We start from the raw sequence: 22,848 nt of genomic DNA, 5'->3' as shown, positions 1-22,848 counted from the left end.
TTGTACGTGTTGAAAAACTCCACAAAAAAAGTGTGAGTTAGCAGTAAATGGCGTCGCAAGTTGTTTTTTACACGAAATCAATGTGTTTCTCGCCGTTCTGTGTGATTATTAACTCTATCCACGTCGCCAATGTGTCATTTGTTAGTAGCATGGTTATTTAAGTGACGAAACTGGTGTATGTTTTGTTGATATCAGCGTTTGTTCCTAAACAATGGCGTCCAATGGCCCGCTGGATTCCCATGTAAAAGTTAGTGAAAATTGCGATTTTGCCGACGATTACTGTGGTGCTAACAGCGAGGCGGACGCCGGCGAAGCCGCTAAACGTCGTCGTGTGACGCACGACTACCGAAAACTTTCGAAACTGGGATACGATCCAACTATGTCAACCACTTTGAAGCAAGGCTCACCATTTGAACCTAAAGGTAATCTATGCCCTAGACTTGCCAAGTGCACTCTCAATCTGCTCTAAAATGACTAACAGTGCATCCACCTCGATTTATGTGCATGTTTTTGTTAATTATTTTGGTGGGAAAACTTGTAACCTATCAGTTAGTTAAGTAACATCATGAACAGAGGTCATTACTGTTTATAAACATTTTACCGTATTTAGAATGTTTTTTTCTTTACGATTTTACGTGCATTACAAGGTTAGGTGGAGTTTACCTGTTCACAGTAAGCATTTACTATAGAATTCGTGATATTGCATCAATAGTCTGACCTTGCTTTGTACGACGACTTTCTACTTTCAGCTTTTGATTTACGATGAATTAATTTGCTTTGAATATTATATTTAAAACTCCTTTCTAATTCACAAACATTTATAAAGTGTCTTTGCTGTATTAAAATATTTTTTAGTATAATTTCTGTTAACAAAAGCTATAATTGATTGTTGTGCTATCATAATGTTTGAATAATATCTCTGCTGCATTACACAGCTATTCACTTAGTATCATGAAATGTGGTGACTGTTCAGATTATGGCTATTTTGTTTTAACCCTTGGGATGCCCCGCACACCGCAGTGGCGAGTAACTAACTATTTATGATTTTCCAATTTTTGATAATAATTTTGATCCCCTTTTAATATACGGTACTTATCCAATTTTACCCAATAATTGGTGGTCACAATTGGTTAAAATCACCATAAAATCAGAGTGATGACCTGTTTGCCTATAGTTGTAGTGATTAGTCACTAAATTAGACATAAAAGCTTTAGGATACCTACATCGGGGCAGATATATGTGTGAAAAGAGTGCAAATAACTGTGAGATAGTTAGTAATCAAACTATATTTAAGTTTCCATACCTCCTGAAGAAAAAAAATAATGTTTATCAAATACTTCCTTATCTATCTTTCTTATCTCTTGATGCCCTTTTTATGAGAAATATGTAGAGGTTTAATGTTAAAAATACTCCAGGCTGCATTCTCTTATAGCTATAATGTGGTCAAATTTCTTGTGGTGCATTCTTAGCAATGATGGTCTTTTCGATTACACTGGTAGTTTAAAAAAAAGTGACGTGCAAAGGAGCCTTTTGTGGTCACCTTCCAGAATAAACATTTTGCATTATATACATTTTGTAAAAATTAAAGTAAATAATTACAAAGAAACTACATATTCTACTGTAACATGTTACAGTAGAAAATTCAAGAAAAAAATTAACTTCATAAGAAGAAATACAGGGATGTCTGGGGTTTATTTTACCATTCAAAACTTAATGATAAAATTTGCACATGTTTTTAAATGAAACTATTTGATATTGTGTTATTTTCTATAGTAAAAACGTAATAAATACCGGTAATAAATGTACATGTAGGTATTTTTATTCCATTTGTATTCGAAATACTGAGAAATTTCAAACCTTAAATTAAACGGAGTATATATATGTTCAGTAGAAGTGTAGAATGCTTTCACCGTCAAAATATAAAAATTTATTAGAGATGTGGAATTACTTTAAGATTATTTATATTATTATAGAGACTTCAACACATTCCCAACCTGTAAAATCTGTACACCTTAGCTATAAAAATAATACATGAGGTTAGAATACTATGCTACAAAAAAATGAAATTAACACTTTGTGAGCATCTTATATTTAAGCAAAGAAGTTGGTTTCCAAGCAAGGTTTGAAATGATTTGTGTTTTTGTTATTTTATTTAATACCCAAGTAGCAGCTGTCACAAGACACCTATACTCCCTCCAAATTTCATTTCATTAATATGTCTTGTTGTTTTGAGTAAAATGTCTGCTACTTATGGATGCATGGACTGGAGAAAACTATAAGAGTCCTATTTATGTCATTTTGATATTTTTGATTACAAAACCCTAAAACGGATCTGAAAATCACCAATGTGCAAAAAAATACTTTGATTTTCTTCAAATACGGTATTTGACTATTTTGTATATGTTTTATAATTAAAAACTACACAATGCCTGTTATCGAATAAAGAAACAATTTTTAAGCTACCTTTACAAATAACAAAGTTATGAGGGTTTGAAATTCAAGATTAGACAGAGATACATACGCCAGTACCGCCATACTTGCTGCATAGAGAAAAGCGTTTGAGAAAGATACAGGTATATAGATTTTTCAAAAAATCACTTTAAATCCAATTTTCAACCGATTTAAGTTTTCTCCTCGCTAAACACTGTGTATATCTATATTTTCATAATAATATTAAGGTATGGCAAATTCAGAAGTTGTCAAATACCATATTGTTTAGCTGGTTTTCAAATTTTAATGGAACAATCGGATGCAAGTCCAACTTGCACTCGGCCGGTTTTTTCTCAATCTAACTCTCTTATTCATAAAACTTAACAAGCCTATGTTAGCTAACAAATGCTTTGTCCCTTTCTAACAAATACAAATGTCGAAGTGACAGATAAGGACAAACAAATTTTAGCGACATTTTAACTAAAATAGGTTTGATTGTTGTTTATGAATAAGGGGTTAACACATGCCAGGTATGTCAAAGCAACAGAACTGCATTTCCTGGTATCTTTTTGTATAATTGTCCACTAATACAAACGCAAGCACTTATACATGAATGGGGAATCCCAGTAGGTATTATGTTTATGATGTAATTTATTTAATTGTCATGCTTACCAACATTATTACCTGACTCACTGGAATTAACTTAAATAATGTATTTAAATACAATTACCTACCACAAATCTTTACAGTAAAGGTAAACATGACAAGAAAACCTGCACACACTTGCAAAGAAATTCAGTGATGTGTGTGAAGTTTGTAATCCACACTGCATGCATGGGAACTATGGCTTAAACCAGGGATCACCAATTAGCTATGGAGCCGTGGTTTGCCTCAAGCAGAGGATCGTGTGCCCGGCTCGCAACTTAAGTTATTCTAAATTCATGTGCGAAATTACATTTGATAATTAATATAAAAATATATAAAATCATTTATTTCAGATCACTAATATTCATATCATGTCATAAGATTATAAAATGTTATTATTACTATTAAGATTAATCAATTAAAATGTCAAGCACCTATGAATTACACTTAAATTAGGTAAATTACATTAAATTGAAATAGAAATATTTACCACAAGCTTTAGGGTGAAAGACAAAATTGTGAAGAAACCTGCACAAACCGGCAAAGTAATTAAATGGTGTGTGTGAAGTCCCCAATCCGCACTGGGCCCGCGTGGGAACTACGGCTCAAGCCCTCTCATTCCGAAAGGAGGCCTGTGCCCAGCAGTGGGACGTATATAGGCTCGGATGATGATGATGATGAACCAAGCTTAAACAGAGGCCTTGTTTTGTCTCACACACGTGGAATCACAATCGTTTTCGCCACTTCTTTATGTCACACGGCATAACACGATGGAAGAAAGAGATGGTGAATGCGATCGCGAACGTCAGCGCGTTAGACAATACAAAGGCCGTATTATTTTTCTTACTAAATAAGTTATGCTTGTTTGCCAGCCTGTTACTGTGAGATAAGCTAAATCGATGATTTAATCATTCATTAATGTAGGGGCAATATTAGCCCCTAGTTCCATTGTAAATAAGTTGTAAATAAATTCATAATACATGCTTTTTTTGTTACCTACATTTGAATGACTGTCCTACTGTCGCCACCACTAACAGGGAAATCATAGTCCTTGGCTTTTTTTGGAAAAACGTGTTGAGATAAATGTCGAAAGAAAAATGTTTCTGTGTTTAAAACAACCATATTTTTAAACCTGTCTAATTAATATTTGCTATAATTAGCAAAAATTCAATTACCTATTTAATTAAAAATTTTCAAACACCCCAAAAAACAGTCCCCTGACATGGCCCCTACCCAGAATTTGATAGTACCAGATAATACTTTGTTCGAGTATCCCAAAGTTTGTCAATTGTATTTTGTGTCTTTTCTTTTGTACAATAAAGAGTTTACATTAGAGATGAAATGGATAGTGGTTTGGCCGATACCGTGTATTGCGGGATTTTAAAATTTATGACGTTGGAAGAGCATTCTACACTTCCACTGAACGTAGAATAGTAGTGTTTAGTATTTTAACTAAGGACCCCATAACCCTGTATTTCTTTTATTATTATTTTTGTATTTTTTCTTTAATTGTATAATATAGTTTTTAAGTATTTTATTTGTAATTATATTTTTATGAAAAAACGACCAAGTTTCTTGCGGCGCATTCTCTTGGCAATGATGTCTTCCGAAAGCGCTGTAGTTTAAAAAAATGACGTGTAAAAGTGCCATTGCGGCCTATTTACTGAATAAATCATTGAATTTGAATTTGAATTTGAATTTGAATTTGGATATCCAAGTTGTAAGAACATGCGCATGACACTCCGTGCAGGTTGCAACTTGTAGAGTATAATTAATTAACTTAGGGGCTGTTTCACCACCCATTGATTAAGTTTTTAATCATAACTAAGTTTTTTACCATCCGGTATCCGTCTGGATAGTACGCAACTAACCGGTATTCGGTAGCCGTGGTGGCCTAGTGGTTTGACCTATCGCCTCTCAAGCAGAGGGTCGTGGGTTCGAACCCCGGCTCGCACCTCTGAGTTTTTCGAAATTCATGTGCGGAATTACATTTGAAATTTACCACGAGCTTTGCGGTGAAGGAATACATCGTGAGGAAACCTGCACAAACCTGCGAAGCGATTCAATGGTGCGTGCGAAGTTCCCAATCCGCACTGGGCCCGTGTGGGAACTATGGCCGAAGCCCTCTTGTTCTGAGAGGAGGCCTGTGCCAGCAGTGGACGTATATAGGCTGGGATGGTGATCCGGTATTCGGCCGAATAGTAAAATAGTGGCCGGATACCGGATACTGGCTGGATATCCATTGCATCTCTAGTTTACATACAACATACATACATAATATATAGCCATGTGTTTCAATTTAGCAAGATTTCTCTATTGAACTTAAAAAGATGATTCCACCATATTGGGTAATAGTGTGGCGGTATCTGCTTGCCTTCTACACCACTGTGCTGGAGTTAAGGGCTCTTAGTTGGCAATAGAGTGGTGCTGCCCAACCGCCACTCTAACCCTAGCTCCACACTACTCGCGAAGCTCTTTGATGAAGTACTCAGAATGTTGACCGAGCCGAGTACCGACGGGCGCGGCCACATGCATCTCTCCGACGCTCGATTCCAGCGACAAATCTGGTAACATGAAATATAAACTGAAAATGTTGAGCTTTATTGCTGAAAAAAAACCTCACAATTTCGGAAAAAAAGTAGTGTTTTTTTTTTCATTCACTCCTATTTATTTTATTTGTACCACTGTCACTAAAGGAGGTCAGCTTCCAAGACTAGATCATTCCTGCAAGCCATCTTGACGCTGCTGTGCGACGCGGCGACTTGACGCTGCTCTTTTGAGTAGCGGGAAATTCCAAATAGGGTCACGTGACCAGATTTATCGCTGGAAACGAGCGTCGAGCGACTTGCATGTGTCCGCACCTTAACCTCGTTCAATTTCGCGAGCAATGTAGAGCTAGGGTAACATTAGGTCCCTACCTACCGCCACTGGTTAGACTTCTCTTCTAGTCTCAGTGTGAAATGTGACTGAAAATGTTGCTATACAGTTACTTTTCTTATTCCAGGTAAAAAGCGCAAACGCAGCGACGACTCTAGAGAGCTTTGCTTATGGAGCGACAGCGTGAAACCAGCCAAACTATCCAAGTTCTGGCCAGTTTTCGACTCCGGAGGGTACGGCGATGCCGCCAGCCTCACTCTGAATGTGATCCAGGAACCACCACAAGTGCGAAACCCTCTGCTCTTCAACATAACAGACGCAGACTTCAGTCTATCAGCCCTCCATCAAACCTGTGGTCTCAATGCCTCATGGAAGCAAACACAGTTGAACAAGGCAATCCCAAACGATGATATCACACGTAAAGTATTCAGCTCAGTGTCTCGGCAACTCCGTATCATCAATGCCCACTTCCAAAACTCCATGTTTAAATACAAGTATCCGAGAGTGACGAGACAGAATGTCCTTCTGGAATCTTCTGTGAGACTGCCAACTATGCATTACAGCTTAACTATGAAAGCTATAAGGTTCCAGCCGACACCTAGAAGGGTCCTGCCTTGCTATGGGAACTTGGAGCTGCCTTTTAAAGTTAAGGAGGAGAGAGCTACTGGGCCTCAGATATTCGCGTCGATTGGCCGAAGTGTTGGTATGGACAAAATGGATGTTAAGTATAAAATGGACAGTAATGTGAAAGTGGAGAATGATGTCAAAGTGGAGAATGATGTGGTTAAAGTGGAGAAGGAGAAGGAAAAAGACAGAGAGAACAGGGAAAGGTGAGTTTATTGTTTTTTTTTTAAGTCAGCAGCCAAAAATAGAAGTCAAACTGGAGAACAAAAACATTAAAATAAAATAATCCCTTTCCACAATCAGTGCCCAGTTGCATAACAAAGTAAGTTAAGATTTGATAAGGAAATTCACTATATTATTTGCTTGTACTTTATTATGCAATTTGGCGTTGAGTGCCCTAACCAACTCTATTCTGTGTGCATTATGTATGAACATAATAGTATGAGCAGTGCTAATGCGAAAGTGTCTGTAAAGATACATTTTCTCAGGAACGCATAAAAATTTGATATCTGACATTTTGAGAATTAGACATTTTGACAAACTGGCGTTTTAAAAATCTGACATTGCGTCAAAAGGGTTATTTGATCGGCTTTGGGCCAATTCATTTGGGACATATGTTTAACAGAGAACCCTGCTTCCAGATCGTCCCACTCCCGTCACTCGTCATCATCGTCATCGTCGTGCCACCACTGCCGGCGGCGCGCGCGCATCAAACGCTGTTCCATCGGCGTGCAGTGCCGGCGGGACCGCGCCCCCGCGACCGCGCCGCCGCCCGCGCCCTGGGGGCCGCTTGCTGACACGCCCACTGTGCGCGAGCTCAAGTATCACAGGTAAAACACAACATGCTGTCTTTGACTACCAACTTTAAAAAATATTTAGCTTTAACATCCAAGATCCGAACAAACATTCATATTATTCATACAAATATCTGCCCCGGCCGGGAATCGAACCCGGAGCCTCAAGCTTCGTAGTCAGTTTCTCTAACCAATTCAATAATAAATGTATATACATACATATTTACATACGCTCGAAAAAACGTAACCCTCCTTCGAGCAGTCGGGTAATTTAAAAAAAAACGTGTTAGTAAAAGTTATTCTTAAAACCTACTAGCCTGTTGCCTGCGACTCTCCGCAGAATTTGTCTATCGCAATTTTCCGCGTTTAAAACTATCCTATGTCCTCCCCCGGGACTCAAACTCTTTTATCTAATAATCGGTTCAGCAATTTATGCGAACTAACAAACAAACAGACTTGCAAACTTTCTCATAATATTAGAGGGATAATATTAGGGGAGGCCTGAGTCAACGGGGGCAGGCTGAAAACCAGCGCTGGCAGCTTCTGAGCAAGCGCAGCATAAGCTGAGCCTGTTCCTTTTGCCACACAGTGCAAGGGACTGGCAAACGCATTTTTTATTAGTTTATTGTTTATTTGTATTCTGTGTGCAAATAAATCAATCTTAATCTTATTATATTAAAGGAAAAAATAGTATGAAGTGGGCAAGCTGTAACGCTGGTTTTTCAGTAAGACCCATTTAAAAACTTAAAACAAAACATACACACGGACGACACAATGGGAAATAGGTGTCATCATCCCAGTGCAACGTTTGTAAATGTAATTTTTTATTCATCAGGTTAATGCGGGTGGAGACGCACCCGAACGGCGGTGCCAGCGTGGTTTATCTGAACCAGCGGGACGTGGACATGCTCAGCGCCACCCAGCAGGAGGCACTGGCTAAGGAGTTCCTCAAGGTAAGTCACTAAGGCTAAAGCGCTCGGTAGTTTTATGCGATGTACAGTCACCAGCATTAATATCTGCCACAGCGGAGCGTGCAAAAATATCTGACACGTCCTTGCGGCCCTAGAAATAGAGTCGTATCAGATATTTTATGCACGCTGGTTGTGTCAGATATTGGTGCTGGTGACTGTACACTGCGTTAAACGCACGCACACTAATTTACATCAGATAATCTAATGAGGGCTATCGTTTTTTGTCTCACTAGATGGCGCACTGTTGCGTGAGGTTTTTAAGTATGGCTTTCAAAGTCTGTTATTACGGGCGTGAAACAAAGTTTAGATTAAAATCATATTTAATACACTTTAAACCGTACCATAAAAATATCGAGCATGCCACAGTGTTGCATAGTCCCTATTTTGTTCGGAAAAAAGGGAGGACAAAATTTCCGAAATACAAAACTGTCTCAAAACACAGACATTCATTGCCCCGGAACGCATATTTGCCATAATTAATTTCAGATATTGCAAAATATTCACAAAATTATTCTAATTATAAATAAACCCGCGTAGCTCACCCAAAAACTATGAGATTTGACATTTCGGAGACCTCACGCTACACTAGCGCCTCTAGTGGCGAATTCATACGCGATAGCCCTCATTACCAAACATTGTTTTACCTTACGCGGTGAGCGCAGCGGCAAGCGCATGTTTGGTAATTAGATTATCTGATGCAAATTGATGTGCGTCAAACGCATTGCATTTATCGCATGAAACAACCGAGCGCTTAAGAGTGCGGTGTGGGGAGTGAGGGCTATCGCGTATGAATTCGCCGCTAGAGGCGCTAGTGTAGCGTGAGGTTTCCGAAATGTCAAATCTCATAGTTTTTGGGTGAGCTACGCGGGTTTATTTATAATTAGAATAATTTTGTGAACATTTTGCATTACCTGAAATGAATTATGGCAATTATGCGATAAGGGGCAATGAATGTCTGTGTTCTGAGACAGTTTTGTTTTTCGAAAACTTTTCCCTTTTTTTCCGAACAAAACGGGACTACGCAAGATTTTGAGATTGTATTAAAAGACTTTGAAAGCCACACTTAAAAACCTCACGCAACAGTGGCGCCATCTAGAAAGACAAAAAACGATAGCCCTCATTGCGCGTGTTATAAATACGGAACAGAAAAATAACTGTGATTGTCCAGTATGTTTGGACAACGGGGCAGAATAACTAACAAGGAAAAGTAGATTGAACCATTGACCCATAATCTTATCTATACATTTTTTAGCATTAGAAAGAAGGTAAGCGATTTTGACGTGTCTTTTTATTGAAAAACACTTCAAAAATAAGTCACCGCAAATAGTAAATAGTAACAATTAGCAAGGACATATGATCATTTACATGCTTTTGGTTGGTATCATAAGTCATAGTTACTGTTTTTTACAAACGTTTTTCAATAAAAGGATTCGTCAAGATTGTTTACCCTTTTTCTAATGCAAAAAAAAACGAAGTATAAAGCAAAGCCAACGGAACTAGACATACTTAATCTTTATCTGATACGTCATCTATCCATATTAATAATTTCGTCAAGGGGTACGGTAGACTCGAACGAAATGCACATCAAATTGAAGAGCGTAAAAAATTAGTCAATCCGAGTCGACAACTTGTAGGCGGAAAATTCGGATTATCGAGTATTTTCAATATAAACTTGAATAAATTCCTAAGTATATAATGGCGTTGCGAAGTAAACATGTCAATCAAAGTCATCACATCAAAGTGGCGTTAGTGTCACGTCATCACGTGTCACAGGTTTGCATGGGCCCCACACACGGTACGATTCGTCGATTTTCATCAGATCGATCGTACAGACGAATCGTACCGTATATGGGGCCCTTTAGGTCTAATTTATTTGATTATGAGACAGAGACATCATAGTTATTTGAGCAAATAAGATTTAGGTGAACTATCTACTGGTGAAATACCGATACGTAGGTTAGCTGTGAAAGTACGTTTGTGATAATATTAAGGCTGGGAAAATACGTCAGTTTTTTCGATAAGTACGTACGACAGTCTTTACAATGACAATTTTTTTTTTTCAAACATTATTATGAGTACATTTTACCCGAGCGAGGCCGGGTTTTCATCTAGTAGTTAATATTTCGCTCCCTTTCTGTCTCACGATATAATTTGTCTCTTCTCGTTGGTATTACATTAAATCATGATACCCGAGCATTTCTAATTTGATTTGCGACTCCGATTTGGATAAAAATTTACAGGTATGTTGTAGTGAACGATACTGAGTCGTAATAACATAGTCTCTAGTCAAAGGCTGGGATGATGAAGCACTTATGAATGGCAAAAAAAAATCATGTTATTTATGCTTTCCTTTCCAGTCCATAGTTTCCACATTTCATTAGTGAACCGTGAACCATACCCTTTACATTACCCACTACATGTTACTCCACCTACAGCTGGTGTTCTCGGAGGACAGCGAGGGCTGGGCGCATTTCGTGTGCGGCGTTGTCCGCGGAGCCGCCGGCGCCTTCCCGTGCCTGCTTCAATACCTCGCCGAGACGCAGCCCGCGCTAACAGTCAAGGCGGGCGTGCTGGCAAGGGCTTCGGACATAGAGACTACCACCATCAGCCGGTATTACCAGCAGGTCGGTCTTGAATGCTTTATTTTTAAGGTAGGCGTGTTCTGTGCCACGTGTACACCGTTTTTCAGGGTTCCGTACGTCAAAAGGAAAAAACGGAACTCTTATAGGATCATTTTTTGTCCGTCTGTCTGTCTGTCAAGACCCTTTTTCTCAGGAACGCGTGGAGGTATCAAGCTGAAATTTATATCGAAAACTGGAACTACTGTCCCCTGGAGCTGTGAAAAAATCAAACTTCTAAGCCAACGCAATCAAAAGATGCTGCAAATTTCCATTGTCCAATTCAATGACCAATATAGTCTGACCCCACACTGCGTACATTTTGCTTAAGAGTAGAGCTCTGCATACACTGGATGTATTAAATCACTCGGAAAAAGCGAGAAGTATCTTCTAGACACGATTCCCGTTTACTAACATACCTATAAATGTGTACGGAACCCTTCCCGGTTTTTTTTCGTTAACTTTGGCAGACGGCTCAGTTCATTGGTATGAACTACTTGATTTTTTTTTCGTTAACTTCGGCAGACGGCTCAGTTCATTGTTATGAACTACTTGATAATAATTAACTTTTTAGTCAAGTTGTAAATATATTTTTTCGAGAATACAAACTTTTTTTATATGTAACTCCCTCGTGAAAGTACTAATATGCTCATCCTCCCCCCAGGTCCAGCAGTCGTACTTAGCGGGCACGTTCCGGTCGGGCCCGCTGCACCAGATCTCCCTGGTGGGCACCGTGCACGAGGAGGTGGGGGGGTACTTCCCCGACATGCTGGCCATGCTCGCCGCCAATCCCTTCCTCAACTTGGTAAGTCATTGCCTCCCACATTGAGAACCCGGTGTTGACATACTCAGCAATAGACTATACCCACGATGCAAAGTGTCTGTACTATACTTGCCACGAAGTGTATTTTCAAAAGAAAGGCACTTTTTTTAACCGACTTCAAAAAAAGGAGGATTCATTGCGATTTTCACTTCGATTGCGAGAAAATTAAACAGCAACAGCGGAAACAATTGATCACTTGCTATGTACCATTTATTTTATGTAAATCGTCATTTACTGGCCACCTTACACCAAAAATTACTTCTAGTCACCTATAAACAAGTTCATTTTTAGTATAAAGTGGCCAGTTATTGACGATTTACCCTATATAGAGATTTTCCAAGGTAATATTATTAATGTTGTAGGTACAAGGTAGATGTCACAGTTTTTCTAGTTTCAAGCATTTCAACTTATAAAGTCATACAAATATTATTAAATATAATGACCCGGATAACTCACGTCTTAAATCGAGTTTAGCTCGACATGTCGGGCTAGTCCTTCACGTGAAGGACTACGGATTAGCCCGAACATGTCGAGCTAAACTCGATTTAAGACGTGAGTTATCCGGGTAATTATATTTAATATGAGTGAGTCTCACGGTAGTTTCATGTTCATACAAATATTGTTTGCAGCATGCAATCTGTATAATAAACAAGCAAGCAAAGTAATAGCCAGCCTTTATCCTTGATAACTTAGATGTGGTAAACAGTGTTATAATAAGGAACCGTTCCCAACAGACGATGCCGTGGGGCCCGATGTCGGCGGTGGAGATGGAGCCCCAGGAGTCCAACGACGGGCCCATCCTGTGGATCCGGCCGGGCGAGCAGCTCGTGCCCACCGCTGAACTCGGCAAGAGCCCAATCAAGAAACGGCGGTCAGTTGGCTTTGTTTTTGCAAGCTTTTATTTAGTTTCACCTGTCCTGTTGTCTGTCTGTCTGTCTGTAGTCAAATCTTGTAAGTTAAACTCGACCAACTTCCAGTAGACGGATTGACTTAAAATTTAGCATACTCATGTAAATTACGTGACAATACAATTATCTGGTAGTGACCCTGGCCAGGATCGTCTCCGCAGGCGGAACTCTTCAATGGTTAATAGCATCGACTTGAAAGTTGGTATGCAAATGTAGTTTGGTTGATAATGCAAGTTCAGTCGACAAAAAGTACAGTCAGCAAAAAAAGCTTGTATTAAAAATGTTTTTTTTTTCCAAAAATTATTCATGATAAATTTGACACACCAATAGTCCTAGTGGGAGTCTACATAGACTACATACATATGCGTCGTCCTACGGCTGATATGATGGTCATGAAACAGTCGGGTAAATATTCAGCGTTTTTGCGGCGATTTTTTTCGTCATTACCGTTTCGGCAATCACTGTTGAAAGTAGTAATGCTCGTGGTTATTTTTTTGTCAAAATTAAATACAATACCGATCCTAAATCTTGCGTGATCATAATTTTTGCAACTTTTCCTTCCGTTGTGCTAATAAACGGGGGATGGTAATGACGTCGCTGTCATCTAGAAACTTTAACGTGGAGCGATAAGTTTGAGAAACCCTGGCATAAAGCAACCGAGCGCTTTAGTTTTCAGTAGTTTAATGTTGTGTTGTATTTCAGCACGGGCATCAACGAGCTACGCAACCTCCAATACCTGCCGCGCTACAGCGAGGCGCGCGAGTTCCTGTTCGAGGACCGCACGCGCGCGCACGCCGACCACGTGGGACACGGTCTGGACCGCATCACCACCGCCGCCGTCGGTCAGTACTCACCCTCCATGCGGCATAGCCGTGGGACGACTCTCTGCCCTTTCGCCAATTCATGTTTCCTAAATGGGTCTATATCGCACACACAAACATCACGCCTGTATGCCCAAATGGGGTACGCAGAGCACACGAAACGTTACCGCTTCGGAGCCACTTTTAGCAATTTTAAGGTCTATAACGACTGGTAGAAAATTGTTAGTCATAATGTAATGTTTGACACAACTCTTTTTTTTCTCTAAAATCATTTATTTTTCAGAATTGTTATAAAACAAATCTAACCTAACCTATAGAGTTCTACTGCATGCATGACCATTTAAAAAATAATAAAAAATGTACGGTTTCAATAAAAAAATATATGACTAACAATAATTATGACAAACATTACATTATGACTTATAAAATTATGGCAGTCGAAAGGATCCCTTCCTAAATCTTTCATTTGCCAAACTGTTACATTTGCCAACTCAGAATTTTCTCTGAAACTATTTTTTTCGGAACTTAACATACTGTGTTCCATATCTATAAAAGCATAAGAAAAAATACACTGACAAAATAATTTTGGTTTCGGAGAAAATGGCGAGTTGGGAAATGAAACAGTGGCAAATGAAACATTTGGCTAACAATAATTCTGCGAAAAGGCAGAACCCGCCGTGGGACACTTGGTGCCTAGCTCTTCTCGGTGGAGTAATCGCCATTCTGTGCGCCTCAACCGATGCTTTGAACTCCTGATACGACATTACAGCTGCTCTTTGGCTTCCATAAACGCACGTCTCTGTCGTCCCTTGCTTCTCCTGCCCTCTGTTTTCCCTTCAATTATTGTTCTTGTGTAACTATCATGTCGTATCAGGTGCCCCAGCACAGCCCTCTTCTATTGGGGTGTCAAAGGTTTTCAGTTATTTAATTAACACCTTGTAAAAAACTTAAGTAAATGACCTGTTGTATGTAGTAGTGCACAGAATTAATATGGAGCTTAAAGTCATTTTTCGAATTTGGAACGGTATTTGTTTATAGTATAAACAAAGCCAAGTCCGGCCCGCGAGCCCCTCTAATCCGGCCCGCGGAAAGAAAACGGGAGAGCCCACGGTCCGGCCCGCGATAGGGTCCGACTTTATAAAGCTACAAGTAACTAGTAATTAGTTTATAAAGACCCGCCACTGACGGTAATTGGTCATAGGCACAGATAGCCACTCATGAACATAATCAACACCAAGTGCGTTCCTTATGCGTTATATATCCTTATATGTTCCTTATCCGTCTATTCGAACAAAACAAATAGAGACGGCATCACACCTAACCGCCAGTTAACACTAATCAATGGATGGTGAAACAGCCCCTAAGTATACTTAACTAATGTATTACCCCCATGACCAGCCAAAGTCTTGGTCCGCACGAATTTACATTAGGTGCAGTGTGGCCCTTGATTCAAAAAGTTTGAAGACCCCTGGTTTATAAGGAAACGTTACTACTACATACAACAGGTCATACACTCAAGTATTTCACCGATATAGGCTTGGACGATGATATCAAGTCAGTTTCACTACCCACCAACAGATGTCTCTCAAATATCGCATTGTGAAATGAACTCTACGTAGAAAGGATTAAGATTCAACATTTAGAACATGTTGTTTGTTGGCAGGCGTGCTGAAGGGCATCTCGTGCGGCGGCGAGAGCGAGCCGGGCCGCGGGCGCATCACCAAAGACGTGGTGGCGTTCCACGCGGCTGACTTCACCAAGCTGGTGCAGCTGTTGCAGCTGGACCTGTACGAGCCGCCCATCTCGCAGTGCGTCACATGGTCAGTGCGTTCAACAGTCAAACTCAACATCATCATCATCACTTCTACTGCTGAGCAAAGGCCACCCCTTCTTCTTAGTCGGTACACTCTTGCCAGAGAGGTCTTGGTCATCATTGCCTCCCCCTAAGATCGCCATAATGGACGACAACTCGCCACTTGCATCCACCGGTTGCCCGCAATTCTCACGATGTCGTCAGTTGGAGGCCTACCAACGCTTCGTTTTCCGATCAATGGTTATTTGTGTCATAAGGGAGCAAAATGGTGTATTTACGGCGAGGGCGTACATTGAATCCAGAGCGTAGCGAGGGATTCTAAAGTAAAATCCCGAGCGTAATGAGGGATTTAAGTGTTAACACCCAAGATGAAAATAATTTTGCTCCCGAGTGACTCATACAACTTTTCACACAGAGCATTAAGAAACTTGAAAAAAAAACTAAATATACATACTAAATATATATAACAACCAGCATAGAAAATGACGTGGCTTTACAATTATCAACTTCAAAAAATGGCATTTGCAATAAAACACTTAGAAAAGCCTTGAACAGAAAAGATGCAGTTTGCTCCCTCTCGTCAGGGAGGAAAAGTTACTTTTCTGAAGGAGAGGTGTGAAAAATATATTTATTCAATTTTGGCTATAACAAGCAATTATGAATGTCAAAAATGCTTCCACCAGTTCCGGTTCGGAAAAACGTCTGTTGAGAAAAATCCGGCTCGTTTGCAATTATATATATAAAAAAAAACTCAATGAGATATAATTTATTTTTACTGTCGTGTGTGGTGGTGATGACAGCATCAAATACTCTAAAGCAGCGGTTCTTAACATTTTTGGATGGCGACCAAAACTATACGAATAATTGATGACTAATTCTATATTACCGCTGAAATTAATAATAATAATAAATCTAATCCTTATTTATGTCTGTTGTAAAAGTTGCCTGGAACAGATCGCTCTGAAGCGATAAGGCCGCCTATTGCTTACCTTGGAAAATCTCTATATACCTGTGTTTTCTGTACTGCTATGTGTTGGTGTCCAATAAAGAGTCATTGTATTGTATTGTTGTAAAGCGGCTCGTAGACGGGCCATATATTTTTCACTGCAATTTGTAGCCGGCAACTATTGGTGTCCCTCTCTTACTCACATGTTAGACAGGGACACCGATAATTGCCGGCCACATATTGCAGTGAAAATATGGCCCGTCTAGGAGCCCCTTTATAATTATAATAATAAATTGACGTCATTATAAAATAAACAAATAAAATTAACCTTTTTTAGCACAGTTTTAATTAGAGAATTTCCGCGATCCTAATTTGGGTCGCGACCTATAAGAAACGCCGCTCTAACCCCTAGACATGGGTAATCTCGACTCCGACTAGGGATCTGATTCATTAAATCCAGCTCCGGTATTGGTACTGAATCCGCTTATTGACTCCGACTTTTTTATTGACTTCGGTTCTTTCGAGCGATTATTAGTTTGTCTATGGCCGGTCCGGCTCGGTTCGGTACCGAGGTACTGAAGTACCGATTCGTCCTGATGACTTTTGAATCTGTGAGTCACTTCAGATATACTTACTACTGGCGAACCGGCTCCGGGGAGCGGCTCTGAAATAGGTATCATGCTATCCCTCTTCCTCTCGTAATAAATGCTATTAGCGTGAGCGGGACGGCACATATCCGATCCGACGTGATTGAACGAAAGTGAAGAGAGTGCTGAATCCAATAGGTTGGTCGGAGTTAGTAACTCCTCGGAGTCGATATGATTTGAAAGGAGTCAATAAGGGATTCGGATCCGCTTAAGGATTTGACTCTTAGTAATCTTCAGATCCGGATTTACCCATCTCTACTAACCCCATCTCCTTCCAGGTTGGAGGAAGCGAAGCTTAACCAACTGCGGCGGGAAGGCGTGCGCTACTCGCGACTTCCGCTCTGCGCAGACGACATCTATTTCTTACCGCGCAATATCATACATCAGTTCCGGACGGTCTCCGCGGTCACGTCGGTTGGTAAGTGCTAAGGTGTTCTGTCTTGGCTAAATAGCTTCTGCTGGAATATGTGGCATTGATTTTAAAACACCTTGTATAATGCTGGCCATATACACTATGGTCTACTTGTACAGAATTAGGATCGTCGAAAAAAATACCAAGGCATTTTATTTTTTTGTATAGAATAGACAATTATTAGAAACTAATTTCAATATTTTTTTGAACAAATCACTACTTTTTTTAAATATCGAAACTACTTTGGTTGATGACGTCATAGTTTAACCTAGTTCTGCCACACCAATGCTTATTTCATGAATTTAATCCGTATGCGTATTAAGCACCACAATTATTTTATTTTTATCTTTGATGATATGAACTGTCAAGAATGACAATCAAGGATGACGCTTTCTGAAAGTGTTATATGTCAGATTTCAGGTCCAATCGGATTTCCTAGTATAATCCACTCGTCAGTTCTGAAGAATTCTAAGAATTTGTTACTGATTGATAACGAGCAACCCAAACCTTCAGTATCATAGAGGTGAACTAACGTATGTATTATTTGCAGCGTGGCACCTGCGCTTGAAACAGTACTACCCATCATCGGAGGCGTCCTCGCCGGCCGAGGAGCGCGCGCCGGAGCCCGCGCCCGCCGCCGCCTCCGGTCAGTGTTACTTCTTTATTTGCACAAAATAACAGTAAAAAAGATTGTTTGAATAAGAAGAAAATGGGATGGAAATCAGGAAATGGCGTGTCAAAGAGACACGCTGGTTGTGAACAAATTCAACTGAGCATTGTTTGTTTAGTTGTCAAATTTTAATTTGATAATTGGGTAGTTAAAAAAAAAAGTATTGAATCAGGCGTTACTTTTGCGGAGGTCCATATCATTGAACTAAAATAATTCTCTCATCTGGTAGCATGGAGTATGGTTGTGTTGCTCTGAAGAAGTTTGAAACGCGTCAGTGTAGTGTGGTGGTGGTGATAGTTGGGTTTGTGTGATTTGTGTGTGTTCTTACAGTGTGGAGGTGGAGGAACTGCATGACACATATCTTGCATAAACGTAGCTATCATAAGGTCGCGTTTAGCAAAGAAATTCTTTTTCACTTCTCATGCTCGTAAAGTTGGTATTTATGTTGGATCTAGGCGACATAAAATTACTTTTTATGCATAAAGTAAAATCTTCTTCTAAGACCAAGGTAATCAGGTGTCAACAGCCACAAACAAAAAAGTTTCTAAATATTTTTTTAATGAAAATAAATCAATAAATAAATAAATATCAAGGGACACTTGATACCAATTGACCTAGTCCCAAACTAAGCAAAGTTTGTACTATATTATATGTATATGGATATGGAAAAATTTATAATTATATAGCAATGCATGAAAAATAAAACTTTCCTGGAAAAATTGTTTCCACTGTTGCCCTTTAATTTCCTCTCAATCGAAGTGAAAAGCGGGGTGTAAAACTCGAGCATTAAACTCATTTTCCCCTCGTACCGTACCGGCTCGGGCCCTAAAGCCATATAGCCATAGTTTTTGTTTCATATGAACGCCTCGGGTAAAATGGCTCGTTTTACGCTCTTGTTGTACAATCTACTATTAGTTCATTAGTTAAAAAGAAGAATTAATATTTCGTCCTTCAGTTGTATGATCAGAAAATATTGGACACTTATATTTTCTTTTGTCAGACAAATAAAAAAAAATACAAATATGGAAGAGTAAGAAGCACACACAAACATATAAACTTTCATATATTTAATATTAGTAGGGTTAGTCGGACCAGCACTAAACAAGTTTTCTTTTCGCAGAGCCCAAAAAGTCATCAGCAACCAAACATAAAGCCGGCGTCATTGAGATGCGAGCCCTGAGCGCCAAGTTCCAGGAACAGCCAGCGCTGAAGATAACAGAGAATAGAAAGAGCACCGACACTCAAACCAAACCAGAAAAACCCGAAGAAAAGAAAGAGAAAAAAGAACCGAGACCAGAAAAGGACCGGGCAGACAGAATGGAAAGAACCGACGGCACGGCGAAGGTCGAACGGTCGGATTCAACCGAGAAACACCACAGACACAAAGACGACAAGCACAGAGCGGAAAAGTCCGATAGCAAACATGACCATCACAGGCGACACTCGTCTTCGAGCCGGCACAAGTCCAGTCATCACAAGTCCGACAGACACGACAAACACTCAAAAGAACATAGAAAGGATCACAGAAGAGAGGATAAGAAGGACCATAAACATAAAGAAAGCAAAGATAAGGTCAAGGTTGAAGTGAAGCAAGACATTGTTAATCGGCCGCCGGATTAGTGCGATGGTGGGGCTGTGCGGTGTGAGACAATGGGGGTGGAGTGAGGTGAATGAGAACTTTTCGTTATGAGTTACTTTGTTAGTGCGTTTTTGTAGTATGAATTTGTGGGAGATTCTGAAAAAGTATTTTAATAAAAAGAAAGAAACAATAAATTTATTTGCCAAAATTCGGCACAGCAAAATAATAATAATTACAAAAGCTAGTTTACCCGCAGGCAGGCGTAAACCTTTACATCTATCCATTCCGTGGGGATCAAAAATTATATCGTAGTTTTCTTTAGCGTTGCATTAAAAAATCCGTGCCAAATTTCATGTCTAAATATTTTGAATTTTTATTTCGGTGCCGTGGAAAAATCGGGATAGAAAGTCTCCGAATTTTGGAATTTGGCAACACCCAAAAATAACTTTGATTTTATGGAAATATCATGAGGTACTTTTTCATTTGCATTACCTCAGAACATACTACAAAAACGCATGTATATTTTCTCATTGATTTTCACATCGAATTATGATCGAAATATGTTATTCGTTTACGTGCTATTCAGCTGGCAGCTATGTATACTGCTTCTCTAGTATGTCTTCTCATTTGAATTATCTTGACATCATAATGGAACTGTTTCAATTGATATAGGCAGTGTTTATACCGAAGTACCTCTACATTACATAGCAGTGGAGTTGAAAGAACTTTTCTATTTGCTGTTTTAATACTTTTAAAGCGCATTTTATAAATTATTGCTTGTAAAAAATGGCAAAAACTATCTCTAATGGCTGGTTCACAGTATTCCAGTAAAACCGTTCCAGTAGTATGACGCTACGGTGCTCGATCGATCTTCTGTACAAATCAACACGTAATAAAACAATAAATTAAAAATGCGTTAGAAAGACGTGGTCTAGAAATAAGTAGCTAACTTAACAGTTAAGATACTAGAACTTTTGAGCTGGTCGCGATTTGAATGACTCAGCTAGTTAACAGAGTTCTAGACCGTCTTGTTCTTCTTTTTAGTATTTTTAACGCAGTCGGGTTTTGATTTTTTAAATTTATTGTTTTATTTCATACATTTTTGATATTTCTGTGAAAACGGTAAATAAAAACACATGACTTGTATATTTTTTTGTAATCTGTTTTTAAATCTCTTCATTTTGATACCCTACTCGACAGGTTTGAATGAAAAAAAAAATGTTGAAGTCTCACGATTTGGCTCATAAAACCCGCTATTTTATTTTTTTAAGAATTTCATGTACCCAGTGTCACTCGCGTCATTAAGACGAATCCAATGACGTATCTTTTATCAAAATCGGTTCAGCCGTTGAGTAGTTATGAGAGGACATAGGAATAGCGAAATATGGACCAAATTGGCGGCGGAGCAGTGGGGGACGCGGGAGGGGGCGTAGGAGCGCGCGCGCGGCCGTCACGCCATTGGCTTGTTAGTTGACAGATGCGCAAACGTATCCCCTCCACTAGCCACCCAGAGCTCTTTTTACGTGCGGTGACTTGTGACTCGTTTGTATTGTGAACCCGCAATGTATCGCTACTGGCATGATTTTACTGGAATAATGTGAACCGGGCATAACTGAGATGCATATATATAAGCGTAAAGGTGCTCGAGACGTTAACAATCTGCAGCGCAATTAAAAAACATCACTATCATCAAATAGACGATGACCACTGTTTTACAAAGATATCTTGAACGCCACAATGAACGATGACTTGCCACCTGCGTCGTCGGTCCACCCAGTGGGAGACCAGAGGCGGTATTGTCTAACGTTTCTGACACGCGATCACGATCAAATGACAGTTTTTGTATGCGAAAACTGTCATTTGATTGCGATCGCGAGCGTCAGAAACGTTACGCAATAGACCCTCTAGTTGTCTAATTTTTCGCCGAAACCTATAGTGTTCTACAGGAGAGTCCTGAAATATATCCTGAAAAGTTTAGTTTTAGAAAAAAAAACGTTCTTCCGTATGAAATAGCTGGGAAATGAAGCCTGGCACATCCTGTCTTTCTCCCCCAGCCGTTATCTGTTCTTCGAGCCATATAAACTTTGTGCTAAGCACTGCCTAATTCAGGAATATCTTATATAACGTAGAGGACTAGAATAACCATAGCAGTAAACAATGACAATATTCCTTATGCCTTTGCTATAAGGTACACTTCCCCTTGTCTTGTGTCGTAGAGTCGAATCCCGAGTCATAGAGTATATTATTGTACATAATAGCGTAAGTAGTCTCGTAGAGGCTAAACAAAAAGGAATGAATGGATTAAATAAAGTCAAGTGCAATGAAAACTGGTCAGAATCCATGTGATCCGGGCAGTTTTCTTTGACTTCGAGTGTAATGAGGATGAAACCAGTGATTATTTATGTTTGTATGCGGATTGTGTTTATGGTTTAAGATCATGAGAATTTTCTATCGTTTTTTTTTTAATTTGGCTTCCATTGGGCATGAAACTTTAAAAAAATGTACCCCCTGAGAATTCGTTGTACAAGTGGCATTTTATGATTTTAACACTTGTACCCCCATTTCATAAGCGTAAAGGTGACAACTGTTAATATCACTACACATAGGCTATTTCCACCACAGATATGCGAGGACATTTTCCGAGGAATGTGTCTGTCTTGAAACAAAGAGGGCTATCGTTTTTTGTCTAACTAGATGGCGCCACTGTTGCGTGAGTTTTTAAGTGTGACTTTCAAAGTCTTATTACGGACGTGAAAATATTTTGTTCGGAAAAAAAGGGAGGACAAAAGTTTTCGAAAGAATAAACTGTCTCAAAACACAGACACTCATTGCCCCTTATCGCATAATTGCCATAATTAATTTCAGGTAATGCAAAATACTCGCAAAATTATTCTAATTATAAATAAACCCGCGTATCTTACCCAAAAACTATGAGATTAGACATTTCGGAGACCTCACGCTACACTAGCGCCTCTAGCGACGAATTCATACGCGATAGCCCTCATTGAAACGCTAAATTTACTATTATTCCTCGCTCAGCGCAGCTCTAGAAAACAGCTCGGCGCAGCGAGGACAGGTAATGAAGCTTTTCTTTTGGTTCATGACAAACATTCCTCGCGACGCATCCTCGCACAAATCTGGTGGAAACGCACCCTCAAATTAGTTACTAATGTCGTTCGGAACTGGAAACAAAAGATCGGTTTTCTTCGTTTTCCCAAAGATTTAAATGAGAAAGGGCGCAAGGGCGTCACCAAGGACAGGCAGGGCGGG

General features: G+C 39.6%; 1 protein-coding gene across 1 annotated transcript; it reads left to right on the top strand.

Moving 5' to 3' along the window:
* Nucleotides 1–20,484, top strand: LOC141438563 (uncharacterized). Its single transcript, XM_074102435.1, has 12 exons — nucleotides 1–422; nucleotides 6,080–6,782; nucleotides 7,218–7,406; nucleotides 8,206–8,323; nucleotides 10,777–10,965; nucleotides 11,624–11,764; nucleotides 12,517–12,653; nucleotides 13,393–13,532; nucleotides 15,175–15,331; nucleotides 17,196–17,335; nucleotides 17,880–17,975; nucleotides 19,120–20,484. The coding sequence occupies exons 1-12, from the start codon at nucleotides 212–214 to the stop codon at nucleotides 19,617–19,619; spliced, it is 2,721 nt and encodes a 906-aa protein (XP_073958536.1). The 5' UTR covers nucleotides 1–211; the 3' UTR covers nucleotides 19,620–20,484.
* The last annotated feature ends 2,364 nt before the right edge of the window (nucleotides 20,485–22,848 follow it).

Source organism: Choristoneura fumiferana, chromosome 19 (assembly GCF_025370935.1).
Source record: "Choristoneura fumiferana chromosome 19, NRCan_CFum_1, whole genome shotgun sequence".
In the NCBI taxonomy this organism is placed as follows: Eukaryota; Metazoa; Arthropoda; class Insecta; order Lepidoptera; family Tortricidae; genus Choristoneura; species Choristoneura fumiferana.
Note: the sequence above shows the minus strand (reverse complement) of the source record. Positions and strands in the feature narration are given on the sequence as shown.